The sequence below is a fragment of the Enhydra lutris genome, unplaced genomic scaffold (assembly GCF_002288905.1).
Source record: "Enhydra lutris kenyoni isolate GAN:26980312 unplaced genomic scaffold, ASM228890v2 scaffoldscaffold56, whole genome shotgun sequence".
In the NCBI taxonomy this organism is placed as follows: domain Eukaryota; kingdom Metazoa; phylum Chordata; class Mammalia; order Carnivora; family Mustelidae; genus Enhydra; species Enhydra lutris.
In genome coordinates, this window is record NW_019154140.1 from 8,250,415 (window position 1) to 8,278,013 (window position 27,599).

The window sequence follows — 27,599 nt, forward strand, 5'->3', positions numbered from 1 at the left end:
CCTGAAGGGGCCTGGCTGGTTCTGGATTGGGCTCACAAGAGCAGGTCTGAATGAAAGGAAATGGGGGTCCCAGCCAACCTAGAGTGGGAGACGCCACTAGGTTCAAGAGTACCATGGTCCCATCCCAGCACTGGGGTTTAATGGCTGGGTTTTCTGTGGTTCTACTTGAGACTGCTAGGTTTTCTGGAATAGAGGCTCCTTGGGCTCCAGCTTCCCTGGGGGAAGAAATCACAGGTCGAGGGTGTGAACTGGGGTCCTTCATTCCTACAGGAGTTGGAATGGTATCTCTGTCGCTTTGTACTTCTATGACTGCCACCAGCCATTTGGGAGTGCGGCCAGAACAAGGAGGACGGCTTGAGATCACCGGGGCCTAGTCCATTATGAATCCCCACATCAGGGTATACCCACTCTGGGAAGCCAGTCCCACTTTTCTTTCCTGTCCTCTTCCCCCAAGTAGGTCATTAAGGACTGAACAAGCAGGAGCCCTCCTACAGGCTCCTCCTCCGGGGAACCTTCTGCTCAGACATTCATAACCCCAAGGTCAAAGGCACAGAGGCCAAGGCTTTCTGAAATAGGAAATGATATCTGCAGATGACTGAATATTCCAAAGAAGCCGGGGCAGCTTACAGAGCCCCAAGGATGAGAAGTTTAATGGGGCTCTCAAGTAAACACCAGAGGAGGCTCCCTGACAGGGAACCTTGCCAGTGGCTTCCCTCAGTCAGTAAGAAAACTCCCTAGCACCGGTACACGCAGTTTCCAAATCAATGTATTCACCCAAACTCTGTTTGGCTTCACCCTTTTCCTTCCAACCCTTCCCAAGACACACTTTTTCTCCCCTTCACACCCTCTCTCTACCCTGAATCTTTCTTTCAAAAACAGAATCAAGAGCGCAGCTGTGGACACTGGAAGACTGAGGATCCAGCGTATTTTGGTTTCAAGCAGCTGGGATTTGTTTGCTTTTTGAACCAGAGAGATAGGCTTATTTGGAAAAATGATCTACATCTTTTTACTATAAAAGCTCTGAATTTTTAAAAAAAATCACTTCAGCAAATGTTTTTCATTTCTTTCTATAAAAAGAGTCGTTTTTAAAGGGAGAGGAGGATCACGAGGCCTGAATTCTGCTGGGATGGGAACGGGGAGTAGGCCACTCTTGGTTTTAAGGAGGGATGACCTGGGAAGAGTGACAGGCCAAACCAAGGAGAGGTGTTACTTCGAACCCCTAAAGAGCTAAGCCTGAAGATCTGGGGACCAAAGAGAAGGGCCATGGGGTAAGGACAGTAACAGCAAAAGTGAAAGCCACAGCTAGGACTGAGTCCCAGAACTGAGGAGTTCCCCAGGACGTGGGACTTTTGGTGCCAAGGCTGGGAAAGGTCACGGGCAAACTGGGATGATCAGTCAGCCAAGGGCTGATTGAAGTCTTGGCTCTAAGTCTGAAGTATTCCCCAGTCATCACATGAAAGGGGAGTATAAAATCTCTCTTTCCCTATATTCAGGTAATTACGGTAGGTTACACCACCTTGAATAACAATAATTAACAATAAAGCAGCTAGGGCAGAACAGACTTCCCAACACTACTAGTTGCTTTACACACATTATCATCTCAACCTTACAACAACCGTGGAACACGGATCCCCTTTTCTATAAGAGGATGCAAGTGTGCTTGAGGTCACCCTGAGAGTCAAGGACATAACTGAGACCCACGACCAGCTTTGTGGCTGTCCTAGTCGAAAGTGCTCCTTTTCACTACCTCATGCCACCTCCTCATCCACCCATCCCCCCAACTGATTGAAAAGGGCTCCAAATACTTCATTTTCAGTCTGGGTCAAAGGTCATGCCAGCTGCTCCCTGGGCTCTGCTTCAGCAATGACCTGGAGTAACCCTCTCACATCTGGAGACCCAAAGGAGATTCAACTCTCCAAAGGCAAATGAATGACTCCCACCGGGCGTCTCTCCCAGAAGCCAGGACATCTCCCAGAAGCCAGGACATTTCCTTGGACTGCTCTTAGCCCAGAGTCTGGATCCTTTGGGTTCTAATCCTGAGTTCCCTTTCCACATCTCCCTCCTTCTGCTTCCCAAAATGTACCTTCTGCTCCAGCCACCTGGCCTGCTTCATGGATCCAGTGACGTCTCCTTGGCTGCCTGCCCACTCCCACACCACTACCTGGGCTCTTCCCTCCTGGCCTGGGACTCCCATACTACAGTCTCACCCTTCCTCAGCAAATCAGAATGGGACTGTGTCCTCCCTCGCCGGTCCCCAACCCCAGCCCCAGGGAGGTACTCACATGACCGAACACTGGGCAAAGGACAGGTAATCCACCAGCACATCCAGGCCTTTGTTTTCATCATTCAGAAACTCCCGAACCCACCTGCGGATAGAGGACACATAGTGGAGGGGTTTGCTAAAGGGGGTCGAGGGTGAGAAGAGTGAGGGGTCTCTGACCCAACACCCACTTCTGAATCCTCTGGAACTTAGCACCAAGCTGGGAAAACTCTGAGGTTCCAAACCCATGGCAGACCCATCCATGGTGACATCATGGGCCTAGACCTCTGTTAGGCCAGGGAGCCAGGGATGGGGAAAGGTACAAGGCCTTCCAATACCATGTCAGGCACACCAGCTTTCAGGTACGCCCTCCTAAACGGCCAGGGCCCTGGCTCAGTCTCGGTGAGTTTCGGCTCAGTTTCGGTGTCCTTGGTGTCTAACACAACACTGAGTGTGCTGTCCCTGCTTGGTGTTTATTGGCGGAATTGTGGGGAGGTGGGGAGGTTGATCAAGAGCATTTACCACAGGCCCTCGTGCCTGTGCCTGACGAGGGCTAGCACATCTCCAACTGGACTGAAGTCTTGGTCGAAAACAGGCAGGAAGGGCCAAAGAGAGCTCTGGAACAGAGACATGTTGGGCCAAAGGGCCCTTCTACCAAGTTCAAGGAAAGATAGTTTGGGCCACAGTGAGCTAAGAGGGATATGCGGGAATTCTGTGTGTGGTCACGGCGAGTTTGACAGAATAAGAAAAGGATGGGAGAAGAGTCAGGGACTCAGTAACTCCAGAATGACTATGACCACTCAGAGCCAGACTGAGGACTCAGGCCCCTTCAGCCAGAGAGGCAGGAAGGCGGACAACAAAGACCCTAAAGACAATGGCCCTGGGCATTTCCACCCTTCGGCCTTCAGGCCTCTTCGCCTGAGATATGCCTGGAAGGAAATTCAAGAGCCAATCCCAGGAGGGCTATTACAGGACAGGTTCATTCCACAGCACAGAGAAACATAAAACTCTTAGGATAAAACCCTGACTCTCCTCAGTGCTCCGTTCCCTTGGCTGTCTGGGGGTCTTCAGAGGCAGCTGCACCCAGCAGCCCAAGAGGGCTGCCTCTCCCCTGAGGCTGGGACACCAGCGCCATGTTTGCCAGCCACACCCTGGGGCACAGTGAGAGCTTGGGCCAGGAGCACCAGGCTCAGCTGAGGCTGACTGACACCGGAGCTGCCTGAAGTTAGCTTCCTCTCTGGGGGCCGACAGGCCTCCCGTTTCCTGTCTGTCTGCTCTCCAGCTCCCCACCCCCTTCTCATTTCCTGTCTGAGTCTACACTACTATTTTCGGGATCTTGACACTTTGAGAAGAGGTTAAAGGGCACTTCAGCAAGGCAGAGAAACCAATACAAACCCGAGAGAGGAGGAGCTGGTGAGGCTCTGGAATCCCACTTCCCAGCCCAGGGCTGGAGTTCCCATTGGACTGGCCCTACACACCAGGCTTCGGCAGGTCCTGGGGCGGATCAGGCTGGGACAGAAGCAGGAGCCTCCTCTCCCCCGGCTTGCCCTGGGCTCCTACCACCTGGGAGCACCCACACCCTGGCCCGACAGCCTGACAAACTCTTCTTGCCTAGGAATCTGGGAAGGAGCCTGACCCTCCCACATAACTGCCCGGAGAAGCCACAGTTCAGATGACAGGAGCTCCTAAAATGCCAGACGCGAAACTGTTCCCTGGGAACCGAGGGCCAGGTCCAGACCTCTAACTCGTGTGCCAGCTGCCAAGAGGCCCCAGGCCTGGGAACCACGCTGCTCTCGCCCCAGCTCCTGGCCGATGGCCAGAGAGGCCGGCCCCAGGTAGAAAGGGTGAGCAGAGGGGAGTGTCGCACACGGCTCTGGGGTCCTCTCCTGTGAAGAATGGGCTCCATCCTCTTGTGGCCAAGACTTACTAAGAAAGAACAGAAGGCCTGAGAGGGAGGGGAGGGAAGTAGTAGGCCCTGCAGGGAGGTGTGAAGGGCGGTAGGTGGGATTTGGAGTCACTCTCTGTCTCACTGCCCCATGCTCTCCCCTCTCACACACAGGGTAGCTGAGGAGGACCTGCCACTCCTTCTGTGAGGACTCACCACATACAGCAGGAGGCTGAGTTTCACGTTTGCTAGCATGTCAGCTTTCACTCTCGTTCATGGATGGGGTGTGGAAGCCAATTCTGGCCACCAGGCACAGCTGCTGAGGCCAGGAACTATCCCTTTCCTGTTCTGTCCTGCGCCATTTCCCCCATGACTGCTGCCTCGGCAGCTGGCTGCAAACAGGTAGCCTCTCTGAGAGCCCCAGGCAGGCCCAGCCCAGCGTGGACAAGCGGGCGGCCGCCACAGGCAGGAGGGGAAAGGCAGATGACGTTATTTGGCTCTTTCCACCCCTGCTGTCAGGAAGCCCAGGACCCTGGGGATGGCACCTGCCCAGCCACCCTCTCCTCCATCCCAGGCTTGACTTCTCACTCCTGTGAGCTCTCAGTATCTGTGCCAGCCTCCCCCCCAACCCCGGTCAGGATTGTGGCCCTGCCTGCTGCCCTCCATTAGGTTTCCCTTGCTATCCTCTGTGTACATTCTCTCTGTCTCTATCTTGCTCTCACTTTCACTACATATACTCCGACTGGTTACAGTTTTAGAAAACCGAGACCACTTGCCATCTGTCACTGTACCTTACGCATTAGCCTTCGGCTTGTTCAGCAAGTTCTGGTTCTCCACTCAGAGACTAGCAAAGAAGACCCACGCTGTTCCTAGGGACCTGTCAATAGACTGGTCTGTAGATGCAGAAAATAGTCAATTCCTGGTCCCTGCTGCCTTGATCTACTTTCTTGGTGCCCTAGGAAGCTGCTTCTGCTCATGAACTGAGATGGTTTTGCAATCAAGAAAATAGTCTTCTGGGCACCACACAGTCTGGGAACGAGGTCTCAGCTACCCAATGTAATGTGCTCCCCCATCCCCAGCACTCTCTGGGCCTCCCTTGGCCCACCCCCAGGCCACAGGCAGACTCGAGTCTCAGCTGTGACAGGAATGTCATCTACTTAAAGCCACAGGCTGAAGACCCCAGGAGAGGCCCCAAGCTTGCCAGCAGCATCTAGTCAGCAGCTGGCAGAGCCAAAAGGGAGAAAAGCCAGAAAAAGAGCACTCTGAAGCTCTGGGGAACCCAAAGCCGTTCAAGGGGCGACTGTGCCTCATGGCTGGGAGATCAACAAGCCACCCATCCTCAGAGACGCCGGATCCTGATGGCCGATTCTGACTCACCCAATGTGGTTGGTGCGAAGTGAGATCTCCAGCTCCCTCAGTACTTTGGTTGACTCCTGCACTCTCCTCCTGAACTTCTGTAAACATGGAATTTCTTGTCACTATTGGAGGCCCCTGATCCAACTTTATAGCACAAACAAAAGGGGTAGAAAAGGAAAGGGAGGGGACGCGAGAGGGCAGGTACAAGCCTTCCCTCTGTGAGGAGCCAGCCACTCCAGGCCCATGGCCTCAGAACCCAGAAACCCAACTCCCATTGCTCAGAAGCGGATGTCTCACCCCCAGTCACAGGATCTGACCCCCCAAACCCCACAGGACTATAAGGGGCAGCAAGGTGGGGCCTCCCTGCCTCATGCTTCACCTTCCGGGTTACGCTGGGGTCCAAGAAGCTCTGGAGTTTCTGGATGTAAGTGTGGGGAGGATTCTTCACCTGGAACCGTTCCTGTGAGGGAAACATGCGTATGCGCACAGACACCCACAGTTTGAGGAGAGTGTCAAGGAAGTCAAACCCTGATGGTGTTCAGTGTGAGGGGACCCAGACTCCTCAAGTTGTCAGCTGGCTCTTAACAACATCAAGCCAGAGGCTCTCTTCCTTGACTTATTTTCAGGGGCTTCTCATCTACTGCCATCTTGCCCTTCTCTGATTAGTGATCTCTGAGCCTAAAATATTTTTCTATGTTGAAAATTATTTTAAGAGCCTGCTGCTTGCTAAGATGTGGGGATTAAAGAGCTGCTAACATCAAAATAATGGGGGCAATTGAGAAATGGTGTCCACTGCCTAGCTAACTGATGGCCCGGGACTAGGAGGGCCATGGAGAGAGGAGTGAGGCTTCGTAGAATGCAACCTCTTCAGCCCTAAACCCAGACTTGGGGTTGCACTGGCTTTGTAGCACTAACATGTCCGGGGCTGGAACACACGTTCTGTTCCTTGCCCAGACCTCAGGCCCCAGGCCCCAACCATCGAGGCAACCTCAAATGCTGAACCTGCTTTTTGCAAGGTCATCCCTCGATCCCCTTCCACGAAGGGCACGGGATCATGGGACTCTGCCTTCCCCATTTTGGTCCAACCCCCGCATCAGACCCAAGAGAAAACTCGGGGAAAACTCTTCAGCGTTCTGGTCCTATTAGGGCCTTCACCACTGAGATACCTGCAGAGTTGAGGGGTGGGGGGAGCTACGCAGGGCTCAGGGAGAATGATCTCATGTTAGCAAATAGAACCTAAACACAAAATGAAAGCAAAAAGTAAGATGTGAGAAAGAGTCAAAATTATGTGACCTGGAAAAGACTGGGAGATCATCAATTAAAGAAACTCAGTGCCAACAGGCGACTGTTGTCCAATCCCAAGCAAGGGTCACCAAGCTTGCCAGCTCTGCTTAATGCAGAACACGAGGAAACGGGCCTTCCCTGGAGAGGTGGGGAACGGGACTAGGAGCTCTGAAGAATAATTCCACCTCAGGTCAAGCAGCCTGATTTGGGTGGCAGTGGGAACATAACAGCTAGCACAGACGGGGTTGGCTGCTTTGCCCTGGTGCCGGTGTCAGGCATGGAACTGAGCCGCAAGTTCTTCATCCATAAAATGTAACATCACTTTCCTCGGGGGGGTTTTGTGAGGATTAAATGAGATATTTCAGTATATATAAATCCTTGGTCCCCCGTAAGTACTTAATAAATGTTAGCTATTCTGGTTCTGTTTGGGGCTTGAAAAGAAATCATAAATCTGTGAGCATGTCAGGTGAAGCTTCCATGCCTCCCGAGAGGTAAGGAAGTAAAAGCGGACTCTCCTAGCTACGCAGACAGGCCTGTTGGAGTTCAGAAACTCGTGACTTGTGAAATTCAAATGCATGCAGGGTAAAGAGCCAGGCCATGGGTCCTGGGTCTCAGTTCTGAGCTAAGTAATAACCTCTGTAGTCTCTTCCAGCTCAAAACACTGTTCATGTAGGGAGAGCTTCCAATCCTCATATTTTGAGATTTGGGAACAGAAGACAACAGAGGACTCAGTCTGCTCATTCGCAGATGCCTGTCAATAATGAGAAAAACCTGAGGTGCCAGGGCTCGGGCAGAGAGAGAGAGAGAGAGAAGGTCCTTTGGTCTACCCTGCCAAGGAGGGCCCTCACCCTGGGGAAAGGCAGAAACAGGCTATGTTGGGAAAGACACCCAACTCCTCTGCAGACAGCCAGCAGGACCTACACAAACTTCCTTCAGGCTGCTGCCCATCAGGAGGAAACCAAGACAGCTCTTTGCAGGAGTCAGAGGGGAGCTTAGCCTGCCAGCCCTGTGTCTGTGAAGAGAGCCCTCTTGGTACAAGACGTGAGCACGGACTGAGGCCAAGCCCAGGCCAGGGTTTCTCAAGGGACCCCAGGGCTGCGGTCAGTGCCTTTGGCCCTGCTACCTTGTCCAGCCCAAGACACAGCCCCTACTCCTGGGCCTCACCCCAAACCCCGTACCTGGTCACAGATCAGATCCCACTTCTTCTCATTGTCATACTGCCGCAGGAGCCGGGCCTTGTCGGGAGGCAGGTTCATGGAGCTCTGAGGAGAGAACCTGAGTCAACAGGGTTGAAAACTCCCTGCACCCAGAGGAGAGAAAGGGAGAGCATGCAGGCCTTTCCCCTCCTGGGCCCTCGGCTTCACCCTAACACTCTGTGGCTGATAAGGAGGGCTCGGAGAGGAGTGATGGTCCTGCCTCCCCACTTCATATTTAGTTCAGTTTGGTTGAGCAATGTTTTCCAATTTAGTGAGTTGAGATTAACTTTATTTTGAATGAAAACAAACATTAAAACCGAAGAGGCTAGAAGATATGAGAAATCCCTCCAAGTAGGAAATACAATGTTTCACGAAGCTTTTTTTCTTTTCTATTTTAAGTATATACATATACATAGGCACACACACCAGTCATGTCATAAAATGTGTTTCTTAACTTGGGACAGGGCAAAAAAGTTTGAAAGCTACCTGTTTAGAACAGCAACTTTCAATCTGCTTCTCCCCCACAGCTGGAGGGATGCCTGGCCTTCCTGTATCATACACGACCATGGGTGGACGCCAAGCCAGCCATAGCTTATATGGATGCCACGAGTCTACCCCTTTGCCCCATATCAGGATGCAAGTACATGAGAAGGATACTGACATAAAGATAACAGCTCATTTTTTTAAGGAAATAATTTACAAAATTTCAGTTCTTTAATTTTTTAGTAGCAAGTTACTTATGACACACTTCCCAATTAATGAAGACACAGGCAAGTGTCCCAATCCCTTCCTGAAAGACACTCTAACCTGGAATACAGAAGGGCAGACCAAGAGTCATCTTATTTTGCTCACTACTGTTTGCTGAATGAATAAAGGAATAAAAGCGGGCATGAGTGAGGGAAACCCAAGGCACCCATGGGCTAGTGCTATGCAGGCCAGCAGCCGTACCTTCCCCTCCTTGATCCCCACCCAGCCAAGCTTCTCTTCTAGCCAGTGGGGCTGCCTTCGCTGCAGGTCACAGCCTTTGCCTCTAAAGGCAGATCACTGCACCTGCCCCTAGTGCCCATACTCCCAAATCAAATATGATTTCCTACCTGAAGTATGATAGCTGTCTGATAACCCACGTGACTTCCCACAAATCCAGCCTCTCCCCCGAGCCCGTGGCAGACCACCTGGAAGGCCTTCCCCTCCTCTCTCACTCTCTCCCCACTACTCACTGCTCCAAGTTCAGCTCTAACTCTCCGGCACCCAAGCATGGCCAATGTTTACATCTATCTGCCCACTCCTTGACATTCTCATCCCTGGGGACATGAATTGTGTGCTCCCAGGATTCCGAGGAGACACACAAGCCCTGTGTTATTCCAGAAGTGGAAACATGCTAGGAGTGGGCCTTGCATTTTCTAAGAATCTGAGAGACAAACCTTAAATATCATTTATTTCTGTTAGACATATTATGCATTTGTCTACACACATCCTATTAACTAGCTAGACACTCATCTAGCCCCCCAAGGTCGGTGTCTATTCATATGGTCTCCAACCCCTGATGATGTCTAATACTCTGATAGGCCTCTAGTGGCGAGGAAGTAAACGGTAAATATAAGGTTAAGGCATCCTCGTTCTGAGTAATGGGCCCAGCTCTGGGCCAGAAACCCAGTCACTAAAGCTCAAAAAAGGAGAATAGTTGGGATTTTTGCTCAGTTTTTAGGTATAAGCCAAAACGGGGCAAGGGAGAGAAGACAAGAAGGGGAAGAGGATCCCACATCACATCCCTCTTCACAGTTTCTGCTGCCCTGCGAGTCTGCCTGCACTCCTGCAGGAAAGAGGGACTAATCAAACCCCCCCCACTCCTGATGCAGTAGGGACGGCTGGTTGGGCAAATACAATCCCGAATGTTCTCTCTGAAACTACTTGGCTAAGGGCCATTCTCAGCCTGTCTGTGTGGAGAAGAGGACAGGGGCGGGAAGCCACAACAAAACAGGGACCCCAAAGTCAAAGGTGAGCCCAGACCAAGGTCTCTCTCCTAACCGTAGCCAGGCTGCTGCTGGCTAAGCCCAAGTGAGAGCAGAGAAGACACAGACCTCGGGCCTGGATCTGGCTCTGTGCACATCTCAAGCCCTTCGTTGTCTTCTGCCTATTTCTCCCAAGTCTGTGCCATGGAAATAGAAATAGTTGTCCCCCCTGGAAGAAAGCGACTGGCAGAGAAGGGGGAAGCCTGCCGCTGGGGAGGCAGACATCACATCCGGTCTACACCAACTTCCTCAGCCACCAGCTGTCAGCTGCTACAGCCTGACACTACCCCACAAGGCGAACTGGGGAGAAAACGTCTGGTGCCCCAGGGGCTTTGAAGATGGAACAAAGTCACCCCCTTTGGGAGCCCTAGCCCAAGAGCATGGAAAAGTGGAAAAGGCATACCAGGGTTCAACCTTTAGATGCCCTGGAGAGATGCCCACCCCTCCAGGAGTAGGGACAGGGGTGGCAGAAGTATGAATCAGCTCTGACCACAGGCCCACAAGCTCCAGGCTCGAGCTTTCGGTGGCACTTTCTGGGCAGTGATGCTGGCTTCTCTGTTTCTTTGGGGCCCAAGTGCGACGGGGAAGGAAGTGGGGAGGGGAATTCCCCCACCCCCACGCCGTCACCAGCACTAGCATACAGAGTCAGTACCCACCTGTCGCGGGCTTCTCTCCGTGACAGACAAGGGCCCTGGGGCTTCTGCAGCTACCCGATACAGGCATGAGCCCAGCAGGGCTCTGACATCCTGAGTTCTGGGGACAGCCAGTGTCACGGAGACAAACGTGACACATTCCTGTCTCCATCAAAGGTGCGTTTACTTGACACTTTTGTTCAGTGGTTCCACAGAGATGGTGAGCTCTCGTAAGGGAGGAGCCAGGCTCAGTCCTTGCTAATTGCTCACTGAGACCCTTGCTGACCAGAAGGGGGCGGCGCGACTGACTTGAAGCAGAGGCACTGAACATCGGAGTCAGAGGGCGCAAGATCAACTGTGCGCTCTTCAGAGCTCATCCATAAAATGGAGATAATCTCACTATTTCACAGGGGTTTATGAGGATTAAATGATAAATATTTTATATCTGGATGTGTCTGGAACACCATGGGTGTTCCACTGTCTTCTTCCCCTTCCTCCTGAAAATCTCGGGTAATGTTCTTGCTTCCCTGCTTCTGGGTTGTCTCAGTCTCTGCCTCTGTCCCTCCTTCAGCGCTGCTTCTCAATCACTCAGGACACAGCCACCCATTGCCCCTACCCCCAACCCCCACACCTCTCACCAACCCTAAGACTAGGAGGTAGTTAAATACCAACATCCTCGAGAAAAGAGACCCCGGAGAGATGGGGGGTGAAGGAGAAGATGAACTTACACTGAAAGCAACTCTGAGACTGATTCCTACATCAGAACAACCAGCCAGAAATCTAATAATAAAAACCTATAACGGGAAGCAGCAGAAAGGGGAGGATCTGACGCTTCTCCAGCAGGGCTGTTCTGGTTTACTGCCAGTTTGAGGTCAGGCACAGAGCCCTGCTCAGTGCCTAACCCCCTCCTGGGTTCTGTGGGAGCAAGGCTTCCTTACTCCCCACCCAAGCCCTGTCAGCCCCCGTGAAGTCAAGGAGGAGGAAGGTAGCTCTGGTCACAGAGGTTCCCTTCCCTTTCCTGCTCTGTACTTGTAGCCTGTTAGCCCCTCCTCGTTTCCTTCCCATTGCAGGGTAAGGGAAATGCCGGTGGGGTTGGAGTTTCCTTAGAAGGTGTGGGTCCCTGCTCTGGAACTCACCCCTGACTGTCAGCCTCCTCTGGCCCGGCCTGGGGAAAACCCAACCAACAGAAGTAGGAACCACCAAAAACTCCCAACTGTTTCTGTTGGTCCCAGTCAATCACGATGAGTCTTAGGAACAGAAATGGCACGGCTCTGCTGAGAGGCAGGGAGAGGGATGTGTGAAATTTTCCCGTGAAGGGGATTCTGGAGGCTTTAGGGAAGGCAGGCGGGGACTGTTTATTCCGAGCAAATCCAGAATGTGAGTTGGTTTTCTTCATATTTTCCCCCTCAAAACCATCTTCCCACCAGGTCCCTTATGGCTGACATGTCTCCCACGTGTGGTAGGCCCAGTCCCCATACTCAGCCTGTGGGGTTGGTGAGCCTGGAAAGCTGAATCTAGAACTTCCCCAGAGACTAAATGAGACGCCATCCTGGGCACCACCTGCTGCTAAGCCCCTGGCCACAGCTGCCAACAAGTCCTCTTGGGCACCCACAGATCAGCCCATTGTACAGATGGGCAGAAGCAGAATGTGGTGAGGAGGCACAAGGTTGGGGAGCCCAGGAGACGGCTGTAAGTGGCGCTGGAGCTCTGTGTCCCCGCCCTGCGATCCTGCCCTGCGTTCCCTCACAAACCAACAGTCCTGCCCAAGCCAACAGCAAAGCAAGCAACACCAGGCACAAAGGTCCGTCCCCAGCTGCCAAAAGGACAGAGTACTAGGAGTGGCCCAGCCCGCCCTGCCCTCCACGTATCTCTACTGGTGGGCAGGAGGCACAGCTGTGGCCAGCTGGGCACTGCTCCCAAAGGGCAAGAGCTCAAGGAGGTGGGAGGTACCAACTCCTGCCGCCTCGCCCCCCTCGGCGGCCACTGCCAGCCCTGCTGCAGTAGCAGCTTCCAGACAATGAGAGTTATTTTCAGCCAGCGCTTTAACACAAGCCAGCTGGCGAGGGTGCAGGGCGGGAACCCTCCGCCCAGCCCGCCCAGACAGCAGACGCTGGCCCCGCCCACTGCCTACGCCCAGGCCGCCTAGGCGTCACTGTTTATCTCCTTTCCGCGCAGCTCCTCCTCCCGCCCCCCCCCCGCACCCACCCCCCGCCAAACTGTAATCCTGTCTAAAAGAAACCCAAAAAACCAGAGAGATTGATCACAGATCCAATAGCTGACATTCATTATGTCCGGATCCGGGAAGCAGAGCAGGCCCTCCAAACACGCCCCCTCTTTTCCCCAGTCCCGCGACTGGCAGGAGTCGGGCTGGGGAGGAAGCGGAGCGAGAGGGGGCCAGGTCTCCCTGCCAGCCAGAAAATGAGGCTCAGGACGGCTATCCTGACCTCCCTCCCTCCCGTCTGTCTTTCCAGACCTTAGGCTCGGAGATGATCGCTTGAGACAGCCTGGAATGAACTGGAGCCAGCTGTGAAAGGTTCCGGGAGAAGAACCATATCCTGTGGCAGAAAGGCAACCGAAACCGGGTTTAGGACACTTGGCTGGAGGGAGCGGCAGCGCTCCCCATCCAGATGGAGTGGGGGCGAACACTTCCCTCGGGCCCCTGCACATCAGACAGTTCAAGGATGGTAAGGGGTGGGCTCCAGGCCTCCAGCCCTGGTGCTGCCGCACCCCACAGCCTCAGCAGCAGGGCTCCCTCTGTTCCTCATCACCTTCTGGCTGCAAGCCCCTACACAGGACCCAACTCTAGCCACACACAGCTTCCTCGAGGCCTGAGCTGCCCTGTTACACTTATGGGAAAGGTGCTGGGGTACCGCATGACAGAAGACATCAGAAGAGTGGGTGCTCCTTGACTTGAGTGTCCACAGTGGTGTTAGGCCTAGCCTCCTGTTTTTGTTGACTTGGAGCTGTCACTCTGGGGACAAGCTGCCAGGGGAAAGCCAGCTTGCACAGACTCAGAGCCCTGTCTGGAGAACATGCTTCTGTGGTCACTGATGACTCTATAACCAGAAATGACTTGCTGAGCACTTATGGGCCAAGTCCCTGAGCAGCCTGGAGGAAAAAGAGATGGATTCACCAGATGTCTCAGGCTGAACTCTGCAACTCACACCAGGGAAGTCCGAGGAAGGAGAGGCCCTAGAAGGCCAGCATCAAAGAGGTAGCTTTTTCCCAAATACGACCGTATTCCCGAGGCCTCTTCTTCACCCTGGAGGACCCTTCCAGTGGATCCTGAGAAGGCAAAGGAAGTTGGCCATCTCCCCGATGCCAGCAAAACCCCCAGGTCTACCTCTATCACACCGGAGGCCTCACACCTGATATCAGATAACCTCTGTAGGTAACCTGGCCCCCAGCCGCCAGGTGAGGCCATCCCTTCTGGCCTCCTCCATCAGGATGCACACAAGCTCACAGAGAGGAACTCATGTTAGCTCTTCCCAACCGAGCCCCCAGGCCCTTGCTGAACAGCCACTGCCTCGGCAACCTGATCTGTCTGCTGGCTCCTCAGCCCCTCCTCGCGGTTAGCCAGACCCACACACTCCCCAGTTACGCAAAATGGAAACTATTCTGCTGGGGGCAGCCGGGTTTCCAAAGATGAGGAGGCTTGGGGCAGAGCCTCCCATTCTCTCTGTGGCCAACCAGGGGGTTCCCCCTTCTCCTCATGATATTCTCCCCTCCTGCCTGGGGAGCCCTGAGAGGCAGCGCTGCCTCTCAGAGGACACAACATCCCACGAGCATTTTCCTCTCTCCCCAGACCACCGCCTGTTACTCACTGAGACCCAATACGTGCCCCTCCTAGGGCCTCGCATCCATACCTTCCCTTCCATTCCCACTGTCACCATCAGATAGGCCCTTACTGTTTACTCCTGACCTTCTAGGATAATCCTCCAGCTAGCATCCCTGTTTCCTGCTTCCAGCTCTCTTTCCCACCAACCTGCACATGATGAAATTTCTCAACTTCTCAGCACCTAAGAGAAATCACCTCTCTTCTCAGTTCTGACAGAACTCTTCTCTTGACTCCTTAATCATTTACACAAAAAAAGTCTCAACTCCTTGGCCTGCTGTTCTTAGCATCTTAAAATAAGAAAGAGCTTCAGAGATAAGATTCTCCCGCAGGCTGGCCCCTTGTCCTCTGACCAGCCTTGTCCTCTTCCGGACTTTCTCCTGGAACGGCCACGCTTGCCATAGGAGCTGCTTGTAACTGATGTTTCCCCAATCTTCTGAATCCCTACCTATTACTGACTCAAAATCCATCAGCTCTGTGACCACCCAACCTAAAATCATCAGCCCCTCTTGTGAACTCCAAAGCCTAATCATACATGAAGAATGAAATGGCAGAGACCTTGTTATCCCCCACCCTCTTGTCCTCATCTTCCTGAGTAATGAACCTCCGATGTTCAGTTGACTACTTGGCAGCCCAGAATTAATGTATTTCTCATCTTCTCTTGAATTTAGGTATGGCTATGTGACCATATAGGACAGAAACAGAAGTAGTGTATACAATTTCTGACAGGTGTCATTAAGGGGAAGGAGCATACCCTTCTTTTCCCCTTTCTGCTTCCAGCTGGGGAAGGAGCTCTGAAATGCAGAGGTAATGGCTGGAACTTCAATAGCTATTCTGGACCATGAAGTGACCTTGGAAATGAAGTCCAGATAGATGAAGCAACAAGAAAGAAAATACTTGGTCACTGATATCATGGACCTCAGTCCAAATTAAATGTCTTCCCTGTAGTGTCATTCATGTGTGTGTTTCCTCTATTCACAATGAGAACATGAATTCCTTGAGGGTAGGGGTCATGCCTTATCCCTTTTTGAATCATGTGCAGGTGCTTAATGAGTAACTGATTGATCCTGCTACTACTTCTCCTCCTACCACCAAGTTCTTTTTTCGCCCCTGGTTATTCTTGGAGGGGATTACCCAATTTCTCACTATTGTCCTTTCTATTTCTGGGCTCTCTCTCCTATCATCTAATTTAATGTAGCCCAAATCACTTTCTTTATTTGCTGCATCTCCCTCAGCAAGCTCCCACTCCTCATTCAGAATTTCAACTCTGTCCTTCAGTTCATGCCATAAATCTGAGCCACTCTCCTGCCCTTCTTTTTAATCGGCCTCATTTTAGAGCCTGCTAGACCCTAGGCTCTCCAGCCCTGGGATTACCACCAGATTATTTACCACTGTAGTGCTCTATAAATATTGGGCAAGTTGAACTTCCCCATCCATATATTCCTCTTCCTCCTATTTTTAAGTGTTCTGCTCCATGACACCCCAGAGAGATCATTCCCAAATGTCAGCAATGCCTCGTCTTCAATTCAAAATAGGTGAGATCCTACCTTTTCCAGCAAATCTTTCATAAGTGGTAAGATTCCCACCCCCACCCCCAACAGTGTCTAAGTACAACACATGTACTAAGCCTTCAAAAATGTATTCGGAGAGCTGTGATTTATGGTTAATGTCTTCTTGCCTTTTCTTGGACATCCAATAAATATCCTATCATAACCTCTGAGTGTGGTTAAAGCAGTAACTGATGGGCCATACCGCCCTGGCATGAATCCTGACTTTACCACTTACTAGTTATGTGGCCTTGAGAGAATCATTTAACCTCTATGAGCCTCAGTTGCCTCATCTATAAAATGGAAGTAGAAATACTATCTCCTTCATATGGTTGCTCTGATGATAAAATCTGTTAATATATGTAAAGTATTTATTTAGTATATGTAAAGCATTTAAATCAGAACCTAGGTAGTAAATGTTACACAGAGTGCTAGCGATGTGTTTTTGTTTGGGTTTTTTTATTTGGCACATAGCTGGAAAACAACCATACACCAAGCACTAAGGTAAGAGCTGGGAATATTAAAATAAATAGGGTGGGATCCCTCCATTCAGGAAGTTTGTATCCAGAGAGCAAGGTAGATGAGCAAAGCAGGGGTGAGTGTAGGTAGCACTGCTGGGAGAGAGGGCACGCATGGTCCTGTGGGGACCTGGGGAGGCAACATCTAATTGGACAGAGGAATGAAGGAAGGCTTCCTGGAAGAGACCCTGGAGGACTTAATCTTTTTTTTTTTTTTTTCAAGATTTTATTTATTTATTTGACAGAGACAGAGAGAGAGGGAACACAAGCAGGGGGAGTGGGAGAGGGAAAAGCAGGCTTCCCCTTGAGCAAGGAGCCAGATGTGGGCCTCGATCCCAGGACCCTGGGATCATGACCTGAGCCGAAGGCAGCCGCTTAACGACTGAGCCACCCAGGCGCCCTGGAGGATTTAATCTTAAACATCAGGCAGAGGGGAGTCAGGCAAAGGCAATGAAGGAGGGGAAGATGGTGATATTCTAGGCAAGGAGATAGCACCTCTATGACATGGAAGTGCAAAACATCCTAAAAAGTCCAGAAAGCCCTAAGTGATTTGCAGAGATGAAATGACAGTGTATAGGAGGAAATTACAGTAGGCGGGGAACAGTCTGAAGACAAAGGGGCTTAGGAGCTAAGGTAAGCAGGTGGCCATGAAGAGAATAATGATGCCACTATTAAAATGAAAATAGTAATAATGACAAAAGCTACCATTTATTCACAGAACCGTGATAAGAGCTATCCATGAATTATCTCATTGAATTCTCACAACAAGCCTATGAAGCTGGGACTATCATTACTCCCATTTTAGAGGTGAGTTAGCAAAGGCTTGGGAAGGCTGTGGAACATGCCCATATTCACAGAGCAAATATGGGGTGGAGCCGGGATTTGAACCCAGGTCTGACTTCAAAGCCTGAGCTTGTAACCCAACACAATGAGGCAATGAATTACATTAGGCCTTTTCTGTGCCTTTTCAAATTGCATGCACCCTTAGGATCAATACAATCAATCTTCCTCACGGACCACCCCCCGCCAAACCACCCAGAGTTCACACGCTGCTCCTTCCGCTCCTTCCTCTGAACTTGCTCCTTCCTCTGAACTTGCACGAGGTTTACTGCCCTTCACCTCCTATTGGCAATCGTATTCAATCACACCTTCAACAACGCTATGTTATCACACACTGTGCCAACGGGAAGACACGTTTTGCTTTGTGGTCACTCCTATATATTTACAAAGAAAGAGGAAATTGCAATTTATAAACACCTGCTCTGGGCCAGGCGCTGTGCTAGATCCTTTAATTACAAGATGTCATGGAAAAATCACTTCTGTCTCATATTGTTATTCACCTTTCATATTTTATGCTATTTCCCAAACTACGCTGTAAGCTCCATGAGGGCACACACTTTGCCTTGAACACATTTTCCTAGACAAGAGTGTCTGGTTCCCAGAGGAAGCTCCATAGACACCGCGGGCCAGCCATGTGGACAGCAAAGGCCAGCTGGGGGGCAGCACGCCATCTCACCCAGTACACGGGCGAGGGACCCAGCTCTGGCTTTCCAGGAGTCTCATTATAAAACCAGGAGCTTATTATCAAACCATAAAACTTAATGAATCCCTTCCTACCTCCAGATGATATGTGGGACAGGCACGACTCCTGCTTTATGGAAGGATAAACTGAGGCCCAGCATGGGCACACATCCGTCGCAAGTGATATGAGCCGGGGAGAGCACTCCAAGTCTTCTGTCGCCTTGCTTTCTCAATTGCTCTCAAATGTGGGTCTGTTCTCAGGGCTGCCGTGTTCCTGTCCTCTTGGGGGAGGAACCATAATGACCCCATTCTGCTCTTCCCCATGAGCGGTTTTCCCAACACGGTCCCCCTCATGCCTTTAAGGACGGCCAGAGCTTGACACAAGTGTCATGGGTGCCCACACCCCAATTCCATCTTTGAGTGTCCCAGATTTTTTATGTCTCGTTTGACCGTCCCCCCCTAGAAAAACAGCAACAACAGCTTCTCTCTGGGGTTAGCCTTCCGAGAGTTACCACCCCATGACCCAAAGAGATCTTGATTCTTCTCTGTGTTTTTCAATGTCTGGCCCCCTCAGAACCATTTCCACTCAGGGCCACAGATGTGGAGGAGAACATTCCTGAGCATCTCTTACACACCAGGCACTTTTACTCACATAATCTCCCTTACTGCCTTCAACAACCTCTGCAGGGAACTGTTACGCCTGTTTAATTGGTGAGAGGATGTAGAATCTGAAACAAACTGGTTCGAGATCACACAGAACGTGGCAGAACCCAGATTCAAATCCAGATAAATGGCCTCCAACATAACTTTTGCCAGAATGTGGCTCTTTCTACCATGTCCTGCCATCTCTTTACCAAAATAAATAAATAAATAAAATCTCCATTTCTAACTTGGGAAGGTCCACCTGGATTCATCAGACTGGCTTTGGTTGATCATTAAACAGTGGTTCCTTGCCCAGCACAACTGGGGCAAAACCAGCTAAACAAGGTGTGCCAGGCACCTCAAGTTCACGGCTTCCATCTCAGAGTAAGAAGGAGACCCTGCAGAGCAAAGAGACAAGGGAACTGCCTTCTTGAACACCACATGGTGACAATGCCCTCGTATAAGTGGCATCTTAAACATTCAGAGTACTATGGGTAACAGTAAGGACTTTGCAATCACGATGACCTAGATTTGAATCCTGGTACTTTTTATGAGATAGTGGGAAAGTTACTGAAATTTTTTTTTTTTAAGATTTTATTTATTTATTTCACAGACAGAGATCACAAGTAGGCAGAGAGGCAGGCAGAGAGAGAGAGAGGAGCAGGCTCCCTGCTGAGCAGAGAGCCCAATGCGGGGCTCGATCCCAGGACCCTGAGACCATGACCTGAGCTGAAGGCAGAGGCTTAACTCACTGAGCTACCCAGGCGCCCATTACTGAATTTCTTTGAACCGAAGTTTCTTCATCTAAAAATGCAGATTACGGTATCTACCCTTATAAGAATTAAGTGAAGGAATGAATGAATGAAAAGGATTTTGCATGGCACCTGGCATGTGAGAAGGATTCTATAAACAGCACCTGGGGTGAGTCACAGCTGACTTGAGGTGTCATAGGCCTTTAAAATACATCAAGGTGAGAGTATATTGACAGAGTGGAACAATATAGGTTAAATATATTTATTTATATGTTTCTTAACTCTCTAGGTTAGAGCAATTACACACACATCCCCTTTGAAAGATCAGACCGAGATACCAACAACCACTCAGGAGATTCACAGGAAAGCTAGGACCAGAATTTGAGGAGACACAAATGAGTCATTGACGAAGGCGCCCTGCTGAGTGATCTGGGACAATTTCTCTAACCTTTTAGAGATTTTGCTAAGCTGTCTTTAGTGTTCGACCTCATTGCAAATCCCTTATTTCCCCATTGTCTCCTGACTTCCTCAAGTTAAATCTGCAGCCTGCAAACCTGAGGTCTGATTTCTACCGCAAATCTCTATTTTTGGCCCCCTCAACCAACCACTCCTCTAGCAAGTCTGTCCTCTCCTTGGGATTGTGCCTGACCTCCCAGTCACCTGAAGGGCTATGCTGTCTATGGGGACAGAAAAAAAGGCAAGAGAATGCTTCAGCCCCCAGTTTTATTTGACCAATAGACACTGATGATTGTCAAGTATTTCCTTCGATCCCAGACTTCTCCTTTGAGTTTCAGCTTTAAATACCCAACTGCAGGGGCACCTTGGTGGCTCAGTGGGCTAAGCCTCTGCTTCGGCTCAGGTCATGGTCTCAGGGTCCTGGGATCGAGCCCCGCCATTGGGAATCTCTGCTCGGTAGGGAACCTGCTCCCCCTGCGTCACCCCACCTGCCTCTATGCCTACTTGTGATCTCTCTCTCTGTGTCAACTAAATAAATAAAATTTTTAAATATTCAACTGCCCATTAGACATTCCCCTTGGACTTCCACAATCTCTGTGACCTCACGTGCTTCAAACTGGCCTCATCGGGTTTCCTTCTATGTTATTTTCTCTCCTGCATTCTCAACCTCCATTTAACTCATCCCAGCAAGCTAGAAAACTGGGGTGGGGGGGGCATCCCGCATTCCCCCCATATTCCTCATGTCCATCTTCCCAAGGTCAAATCTAATCAGTTGTCAAGTCCCCCACATTTCTTTTCATAACCACCTGGCGACTCTGTTGCACGGTCTCCATCACGCACTCCAGCCCTTGTTCAGGTTCCCACTGTCATCACCACACCATCCAGGCCTCCTTGACCACTCTCGCCGCACCCTCCCCTCCCGCCACCACTCAGCCTGATACCTCACACTCCAACAACACTGAGCCACTGCACGAGGATTCTTGACATATCTATCTGCTCTGCCTCACCTTGCTGCCTCTACTCAAGCTGTCCCCTCTACCCAGAATGCTTTTCTCTCCGACACGTCTCTCCAACTCCTAATTATCCCTTTAGCCAGCCTTGATTTCCTCCCACAGGCAGGAGTCCCCGAGCCCCACCTCTCCTCCGTGCCCCCAGATGCTCCTGCATTATCGATCCTGCTGCACTTCCCAAACTGTAGATTGCAATTACATGTTTAGTGTGTTTGTCTCCCTCTTTAGACTGCACTCCTGGGGGCAGACACTGTCTTAGTCATCTTTACTTTTCTGGCACTTAACATAATTCTAAGTGCTCGGTAAGTGCTTAGGGAGTGAATGAAGGCGAGGCTGCAGTCAGCAAGTCTTTGAAGGCTGGCGCTGGGTCCTTCTCTCACCTCTCCAGCCAGGGAAGACAACAACACCTTAAGCATTCTCAGCTCACAGCCTCAGGCCCTCCAGAGTACTGATGTGACTGTCACCTGCCCTACCATAGAGTAAGAAGGGAGTAACTGTCTGCCCTCTTGCCTCCAGAACGATCAGAAGCAACTGGTGGTGTTTTCATACTGTTATGACACCACCGCGACATTTCCCTGGGCCTCTGCAGCAACAGGTAGGAGAGGATTTCTTTACGATTCTTGGAAAGAATCAACTGAGAAGCCAAATGGCACCATGCACTGTCTAGCTGGCTATCCCTCACCTCCTGAGGTTATGCTCTAAACATCTAACAAGGATATTCTGGAGAAATGACAAATAAGTGCTCTGGGAGCCCACCAGGACCAGCTACCCCATAAAAGCACAGATTCTTAATTCCTTAGTCACCCACGATGCCAGTAGTAATTAGCCGACCCAAAGGGAGAAGCAAGAACTGCTATTGGACCATCATTCTGGAACTCATGCCAGATGCACTGGAAAATAATCTGCAGACGTGAGCACTTTACAAGGGATTCACCAAGTGTCCTGGCTGCCAAGGGCCTGAGGATAATGAGCGCTTGTGTGATGCTGATTCCGCTGAGCAGTGAGTAAAAACAAAATAACCACAACCACAAACAAGAAGCCTGTCCAAAGTAAGGGGCTCAGGCATATCCTGGACACATAAGGTTCAAAAAAGACACTCTTCCCCAGTTAGCTCTTATCCATCCATCCATTCTAGGACATTGTCTGGGCCTCACCCTAAGGCTGGCATCAAGGGTAGGGGAGTATGTGATCTCCAATCTGCAAATGAACCCACATAAGAGTGGCCCCTACACCCCAGGATTCACTACTGTCCAGGAGCACACGTCTGGACCTGGGCAGGCTTGTGCTAGCTCTTCTGGCCTTGGTAAATGCCCCAGTCCAGAAGCCTCTTAACATCCAATCCTTCTGGGGTGCCTAGGTGGCTCTGTTGGTTAAGAGTCTGCCTTTGGCTCAAGTTATGATCCCAGAGTCCTGGGACTGAGCCCTGCATCTGGCTCCCTGCTTAGCAGGGAGTCTGCTTCTTCCTCTCCCTCTGCGGCTCTCTCTCTCTGTCAATTAAAATAAAATCTTTAACATCCAATCTGTCCACGGCTATACAAGAAATGAAATGTGCTAAACGGTGGGCCAAGGGTTACACCAGTTCCTAAGGGCCCTAAGGCCTGTGGGTAGGTCGACTGGGAAAACAAGGGGACAACAGTGCGGTATTTAGTTCAGTGATCTGACAACTTGTGCCACCAGTTGGCACAAAACCAGTCCCTACTCATCAATGGCAATTCATATGTCTTGACTATTCTTTTTGGGATCCTTGATACTAGATACCTGACGTGAAAAGGTTAGTGGTCTTAGAACATTTCTACTTAAAATTTACTAAGTGCCCACTATGCCAGACACAGCCCTGGATTTTTTTACATCCTATAAAATCCTTAGAAGCCAAGTATTATTATCCTGATTATACAGATAAAGAAACTAAGGCTCAGGGAAATGAAGGCACTGGCCCAAGGTCACAGAGATAATAAATGGCAGAGCCAGAATTTAAATCCAGATTCACGGAGTCCCAAAGCTCTTGAACACGCAAAAGGAATCCCTGAACTCCTTGTAGTTTCCCAGGCCAGACTTCTTATTCCTCCACCAGCCAAGAGCACAGAGTGACTCCAGGAGATCTTGAGAGCATCAGGCTTGAGGAGCCCTGGAAAGACAAGTATTTAAAAACTCTACTTCTATCCCAGTGGGCTACGTAAATAACAAGACTGAATAATACAGACTTCAGAGGAAGCCCTACAAACCTGTTGTTGGACCCTAATATGCCTCCCAAAGAGCTCCCTAAAGTCCCGCACAGCTCACACCCAGGCCTATGAACCCCAACCCTTCCCAGAGCAGGTACTAAAGGGAGAAAATGGAACAGTGTGTGGGGAGGAGACACATTTCTCCTCCACTTAAATACAGCCCAGGACCTCTGCAAATTAAAAGCTCCCTCTTTACTGAATCCACTCAGCTTTAGTTATAGGTCGTACTTTTTATTTTTGTAACCAGCCAACCCGCCAAATTATAGGCTCGGGCCACTGTTAGGCACGCCAAACACTGGGGCCAGCAGAGGCACTGCCCTTTCTGGCCTGAGGGTGGGTAGAAGAGTGAGGACTGAGCACCAGTCAAACCTGAAAAGGCAGAGGGCATGACCACTCTGCTGTGCTAAGTTGAGTGAGGAGTCTGGCCTCGCTTAGGCCACTGTGCTGCCCAGAGGGGAGCAGGATTCCAGGGGTCCCACACAGCAGCCATAGTGAACTCTTCTCCCATACAAGTACTAACCAGGCCTGACGCTGCTTAGCTTCTGAGATCAGATGAGATCGCGAATGTTCAGGGTGGTATGGCCACAGACCATAGTGAACTTTTCATACTATAAAGCAGATCAAGTCATTCCCCCGACAATCACATCCAAACTCCTTACCAAAGCTGATACGGTCTCCCATGATCTGGGCCCCGCTCAACTCTCTCCAGCGTCCTTGTCAACCAATCTGGCATTCCCTTGGGTCCTGAACTGTGCAAAGCTCCTTCCCACTCTACAGCTTTGCACGGGTTGTTCTCTCTTCCTAGAAAACCCTTCCCTGAGGTCTTTGCATATGGCTACGTGATAGATCAGGGCAGGTGGGTCTGCAGAACCAGAGTAGAGAGACCACGAAAGGATACCCCAGGCAAGTGATGAGGACCAATTATGGCGGTGGTAGTACTATTGAGAGAAGGTGGGAGGAGCAGTAGCCTAGTGTGACTCCCGGGGGTCTGGCCTGGATGACTCACTGAAAGAGGGTGCGGTGTCATCCTTCTGCCCTCTATGCCGGTAGCATGCAAAACAACACTAGCAGGTAGAAAGGGGCTCACAAACATTGGACACTATTACTATGTGACATACGAGTGACATTTATTAAGACCCTACCATGAACAAGGCATTGCTAATAACACAAATTATTTAGTGCAAGACAATATTTCACCCTAAAGGAAGGCAAGACAGTCTTGGCAAAGGAAAGAATTAGCCCAGAACCTGGTAACTAGAAGCAGAGTCTCCTAAATTTTTGGATTCCTGCAGTTCAGGGTAACGTCCGGATCATCTACCCAGTTTTGCTTACATCAAATTATTCTGATTTTGTAACCTTTAAGGACTGAGTTGGCATCTATTTCTCCTATATTACCATCGTTCAATTTAAAGAGCAAACCCATGAATGGCCATGAACCACTTATCAACTAATCTCTATTCCCTGTTGGAAACCGGGCAAGAAGGCCTCCCCAGCCTTTTGTAACAATCAAACAAAAACTCTCTGTGAACTGCCCATCTGTCCTGATCCACGCTCACTCCCTTGTCTGCACCTGGGCTCCTCTGTCCCAGCAGCAGGGCTCCTGGCTGCCCCCTACATGGCTGGCTCGTTCTTCTCTTTAGTTCCCTCCCCTATGCTCTGGCCCGCAACAGCCTCCTCAACCACAGCTGTCACCGTTAACACCCGATGGAAAGTCCATGTCCTCCTTAGAGCACTGCCTGATCAGCAGTCCTCTGCCACATGATCCTTCCCTAACTCTCCAGTCCTTCTGTGCTTGTAGCTGCGTGACACCCCGTCACTTCAGGATCTCATTTGGTCTTCCCACATGCATGGGATGGGGCGAGACAAAGAGCATCCCCAGGTTATGGATAATATATCTGAGGTACACAAGGAGTCTCGTAGATGGTCTGAAGACACACACTTGTTTTAATTCTCTGGCTGTTCAAAGTACAGTTCTAAGTATATAGCTTTGTCTCTCCAACTTAGATAGTGAGCACTGCCTTCTATTTCTTGGTATTCTCCCAAGTATTCAGCAAAGTGGTGTGTTTACAGCAGGCCCCTAAGACCTATTTCCTTAATAAATCAAGAAAGGAAGAAAAATGAAATGAAAGCAGAAAACCTCTCATAAACTTCCAAGGCTATTTCTGGCCTTCATTTAGAGGGAGGCTTTCTTATGCTCTCTCCTAACAACTTGTTCTTTGCCTCCCAAGGACATATCGTAATTTGCAATGAAGTATTTATTTGCTTAATATCTGTCTTTCCCTGTAAACTACAAAAAGGCGGAGGTGATTATTTGTTTTTTCACCATTGTATACCCAGTGGTATTGCTGGCACATAATAAGTAAAAAACAAAACAAAAAAAACCCCTCCAAAAACCGAAAATCAAAACCAAAACACTTGAATAGCCCATGTCCTAGTGGGGAAAATCTGGCTGACTCCAAAGTGCAAATCTTCCTACCACACCTCTTGGCAAAGGAAGAGTTGTTCTGGAACCTCCCGTCTATTCTGCCGTAGCCTACACAATCCCCTCCAAAGCAGCAAGGCGGGTGACCCCAAGGAGGGAAGGAAACCCTAGCTCACAATGTGGGCTTGGAGTCAGATGGCTTGGATTCACAGCCTGACTTCACTGCTTACTAACTGTGTGATCCTAAGTGAGCTACTTAACCTTCCTGGACCTCGGTTTCCTCATCTACAAAATGCAGATAATAAAACTACTTTGATAAAGTTGTGACGATTAAATGAGATAATATGTGAAGAGCTTTGCAGGGTGCCTGGCATAGCGTTAGCACTGGAAATGTTGGCTGTGAAAATGATTAGCTATCTGTATTCCTGGGAGATAAGAATCTAGAGAACGTGGCTTCCATGGGGATCAGGGCTGCTAAACGGACTTGACTTTGAGAAACTTAACAGCAGTGAAGCCCAGAGCTCACATTTATTCTCTTTGCTCACTTCACCCGCTACAGCTCTGCTGAGGCTGGAGTGTGGCTTTCACCGGCCTAGAAATAAAAGAGGCTAAAAATATACAACCTGTGTCTGGGGGACCAAGATCATGCCTACATTAAAGAATTTAAAATGCAGCCTCAGGGTAGAAGAGCATCTCCTAGGATTCTTTCTACTCCAAAAACTAGGGCCAGCTCAGCACAGGGCAGGGAATGGGCTGTGGCCAGTTGCTAACCCCACTGGTGTCCTTTCTCCCTCTTGCTCTCCTCTCTTGGCTCAGTGCAGAGAATAAGAGGAACTTTTTTTTTTCTTGCCAAAACGTGCACTCCTTCTCTCTTATTTTTTCCCTCCTTTTCCCTCAGAAGAGGAATAAATACATGAGTATATATTGTTAGAAAAAATTCAATCAATGCAAAAGCTTACAGAATAGAAAATGAGTCACTCTTCAGCCCCCAACTTTATCCATTGCCCCACCAAGGGTCACCACAAATAACAGTTTGTTGTGGATTCTTCCAGGCCTTTTTCCTATATGTTTACATATAAACATATGTGGCTTAAAAAGCATTATACATAGGCTTCTTTTTTTAATTGCTTTTTAGATGATTATATGTACACACACACGTCCTGGAGATTCCCATCAGCCACAGCCATTAATATTGAGTGCCTACCTAGTGCCAGTTATTTGGCTGAACAGTGATAAGCATACATAAAGTCTCCACCCTCCTGGAGTCAACAGTCTCAGGAGATGGATAATAAGCAAGTAATCAACAAATAATTTTAAAATGAAAAATAATACAAAAGAAATAAGCAGCATGCTAAGATAGAGAATAATAAGTGAGGGAGGCCTGAGAGGTGGGATTTTTTTTTTTTTAACTGAGACCCGAGGTCTAACCTGGGTCAAGCCACTTGAAGATCCAGGAAAAAGGCATTCCAGAAGAGGAAACGGCTTGTGCAAAGGCCCTGAGACAGAAAGGAAATTGTACTGAAATGAAAAAAGGCTAATGTAGAGCTTGGTAAACAGGAGGGTGAGTGAGGTTGAAGAGGTCAGCAGGACCAAATAATGTATAATCTTAAGGGCCAAGGCCAAGAGTTTGCTCTTTTTTTTGTTTTTCTCCTGTATGTACCAAAGGAAGCCATTAAAGGTTTTAGGCTGGTGAAAAAAATAAAAAGTACAGGTTTTAAGCGGTTTTAAATGCTATGTGATTTCTATTCTGAATTTGTTTTGTGGAGAATGAATGGGGAGATGGAGAAAGGGGAAATAGAGGAAGCCAGTTGGTTGGATATAATAGAAGCAAGAACTGGTATTGCTTGGACTAAAGCCATGGTAGTAGAGATAGAGAGAATGGGTAGATCTGAGATATATTTTTGGAGATGGAATTGGCAGGGCTTGCTAATAGGGCATGGTAAAGTGAGAAGGAAAAAATTAAGGATAACTCCCAGCATTTGCCTTGAGTAGGTGAATGGAGAGAAATTGATATTTGGGCACAAAATAGACTATCAGGTTGTTCCCAGTATT

General features: G+C 49.8%; 1 protein-coding gene across 6 annotated transcripts in view; it reads right to left on the reverse strand.

The window, feature by feature from the left end:
- LOC111157781 (formin like 3) overlaps nucleotides 1–27,599 on the reverse strand; it is a 53,256-nt gene that overhangs the window by 13,997 nt on the left and 11,660 nt on the right. For all 6 annotated transcript variants that reach the window (XM_022519409.1, XM_022519413.1, XM_022519411.1 and 3 more), the window contains exons 2-5: nucleotides 7,964–8,047; nucleotides 5,881–5,961; nucleotides 5,523–5,599; nucleotides 2,283–2,366 (exon numbers count right to left, since the gene is read on the reverse strand). In XM_022519409.1, coding sequence (XP_022375117.1) covers nucleotides 2,283–2,366; nucleotides 5,523–5,599; nucleotides 5,881–5,961; nucleotides 7,964–8,047 — 326 coding nt within the window. The remainder of the gene's footprint in view (nucleotides 1–2,282; nucleotides 2,367–5,522; nucleotides 5,600–5,880; nucleotides 5,962–7,963; nucleotides 8,048–27,599) is intronic.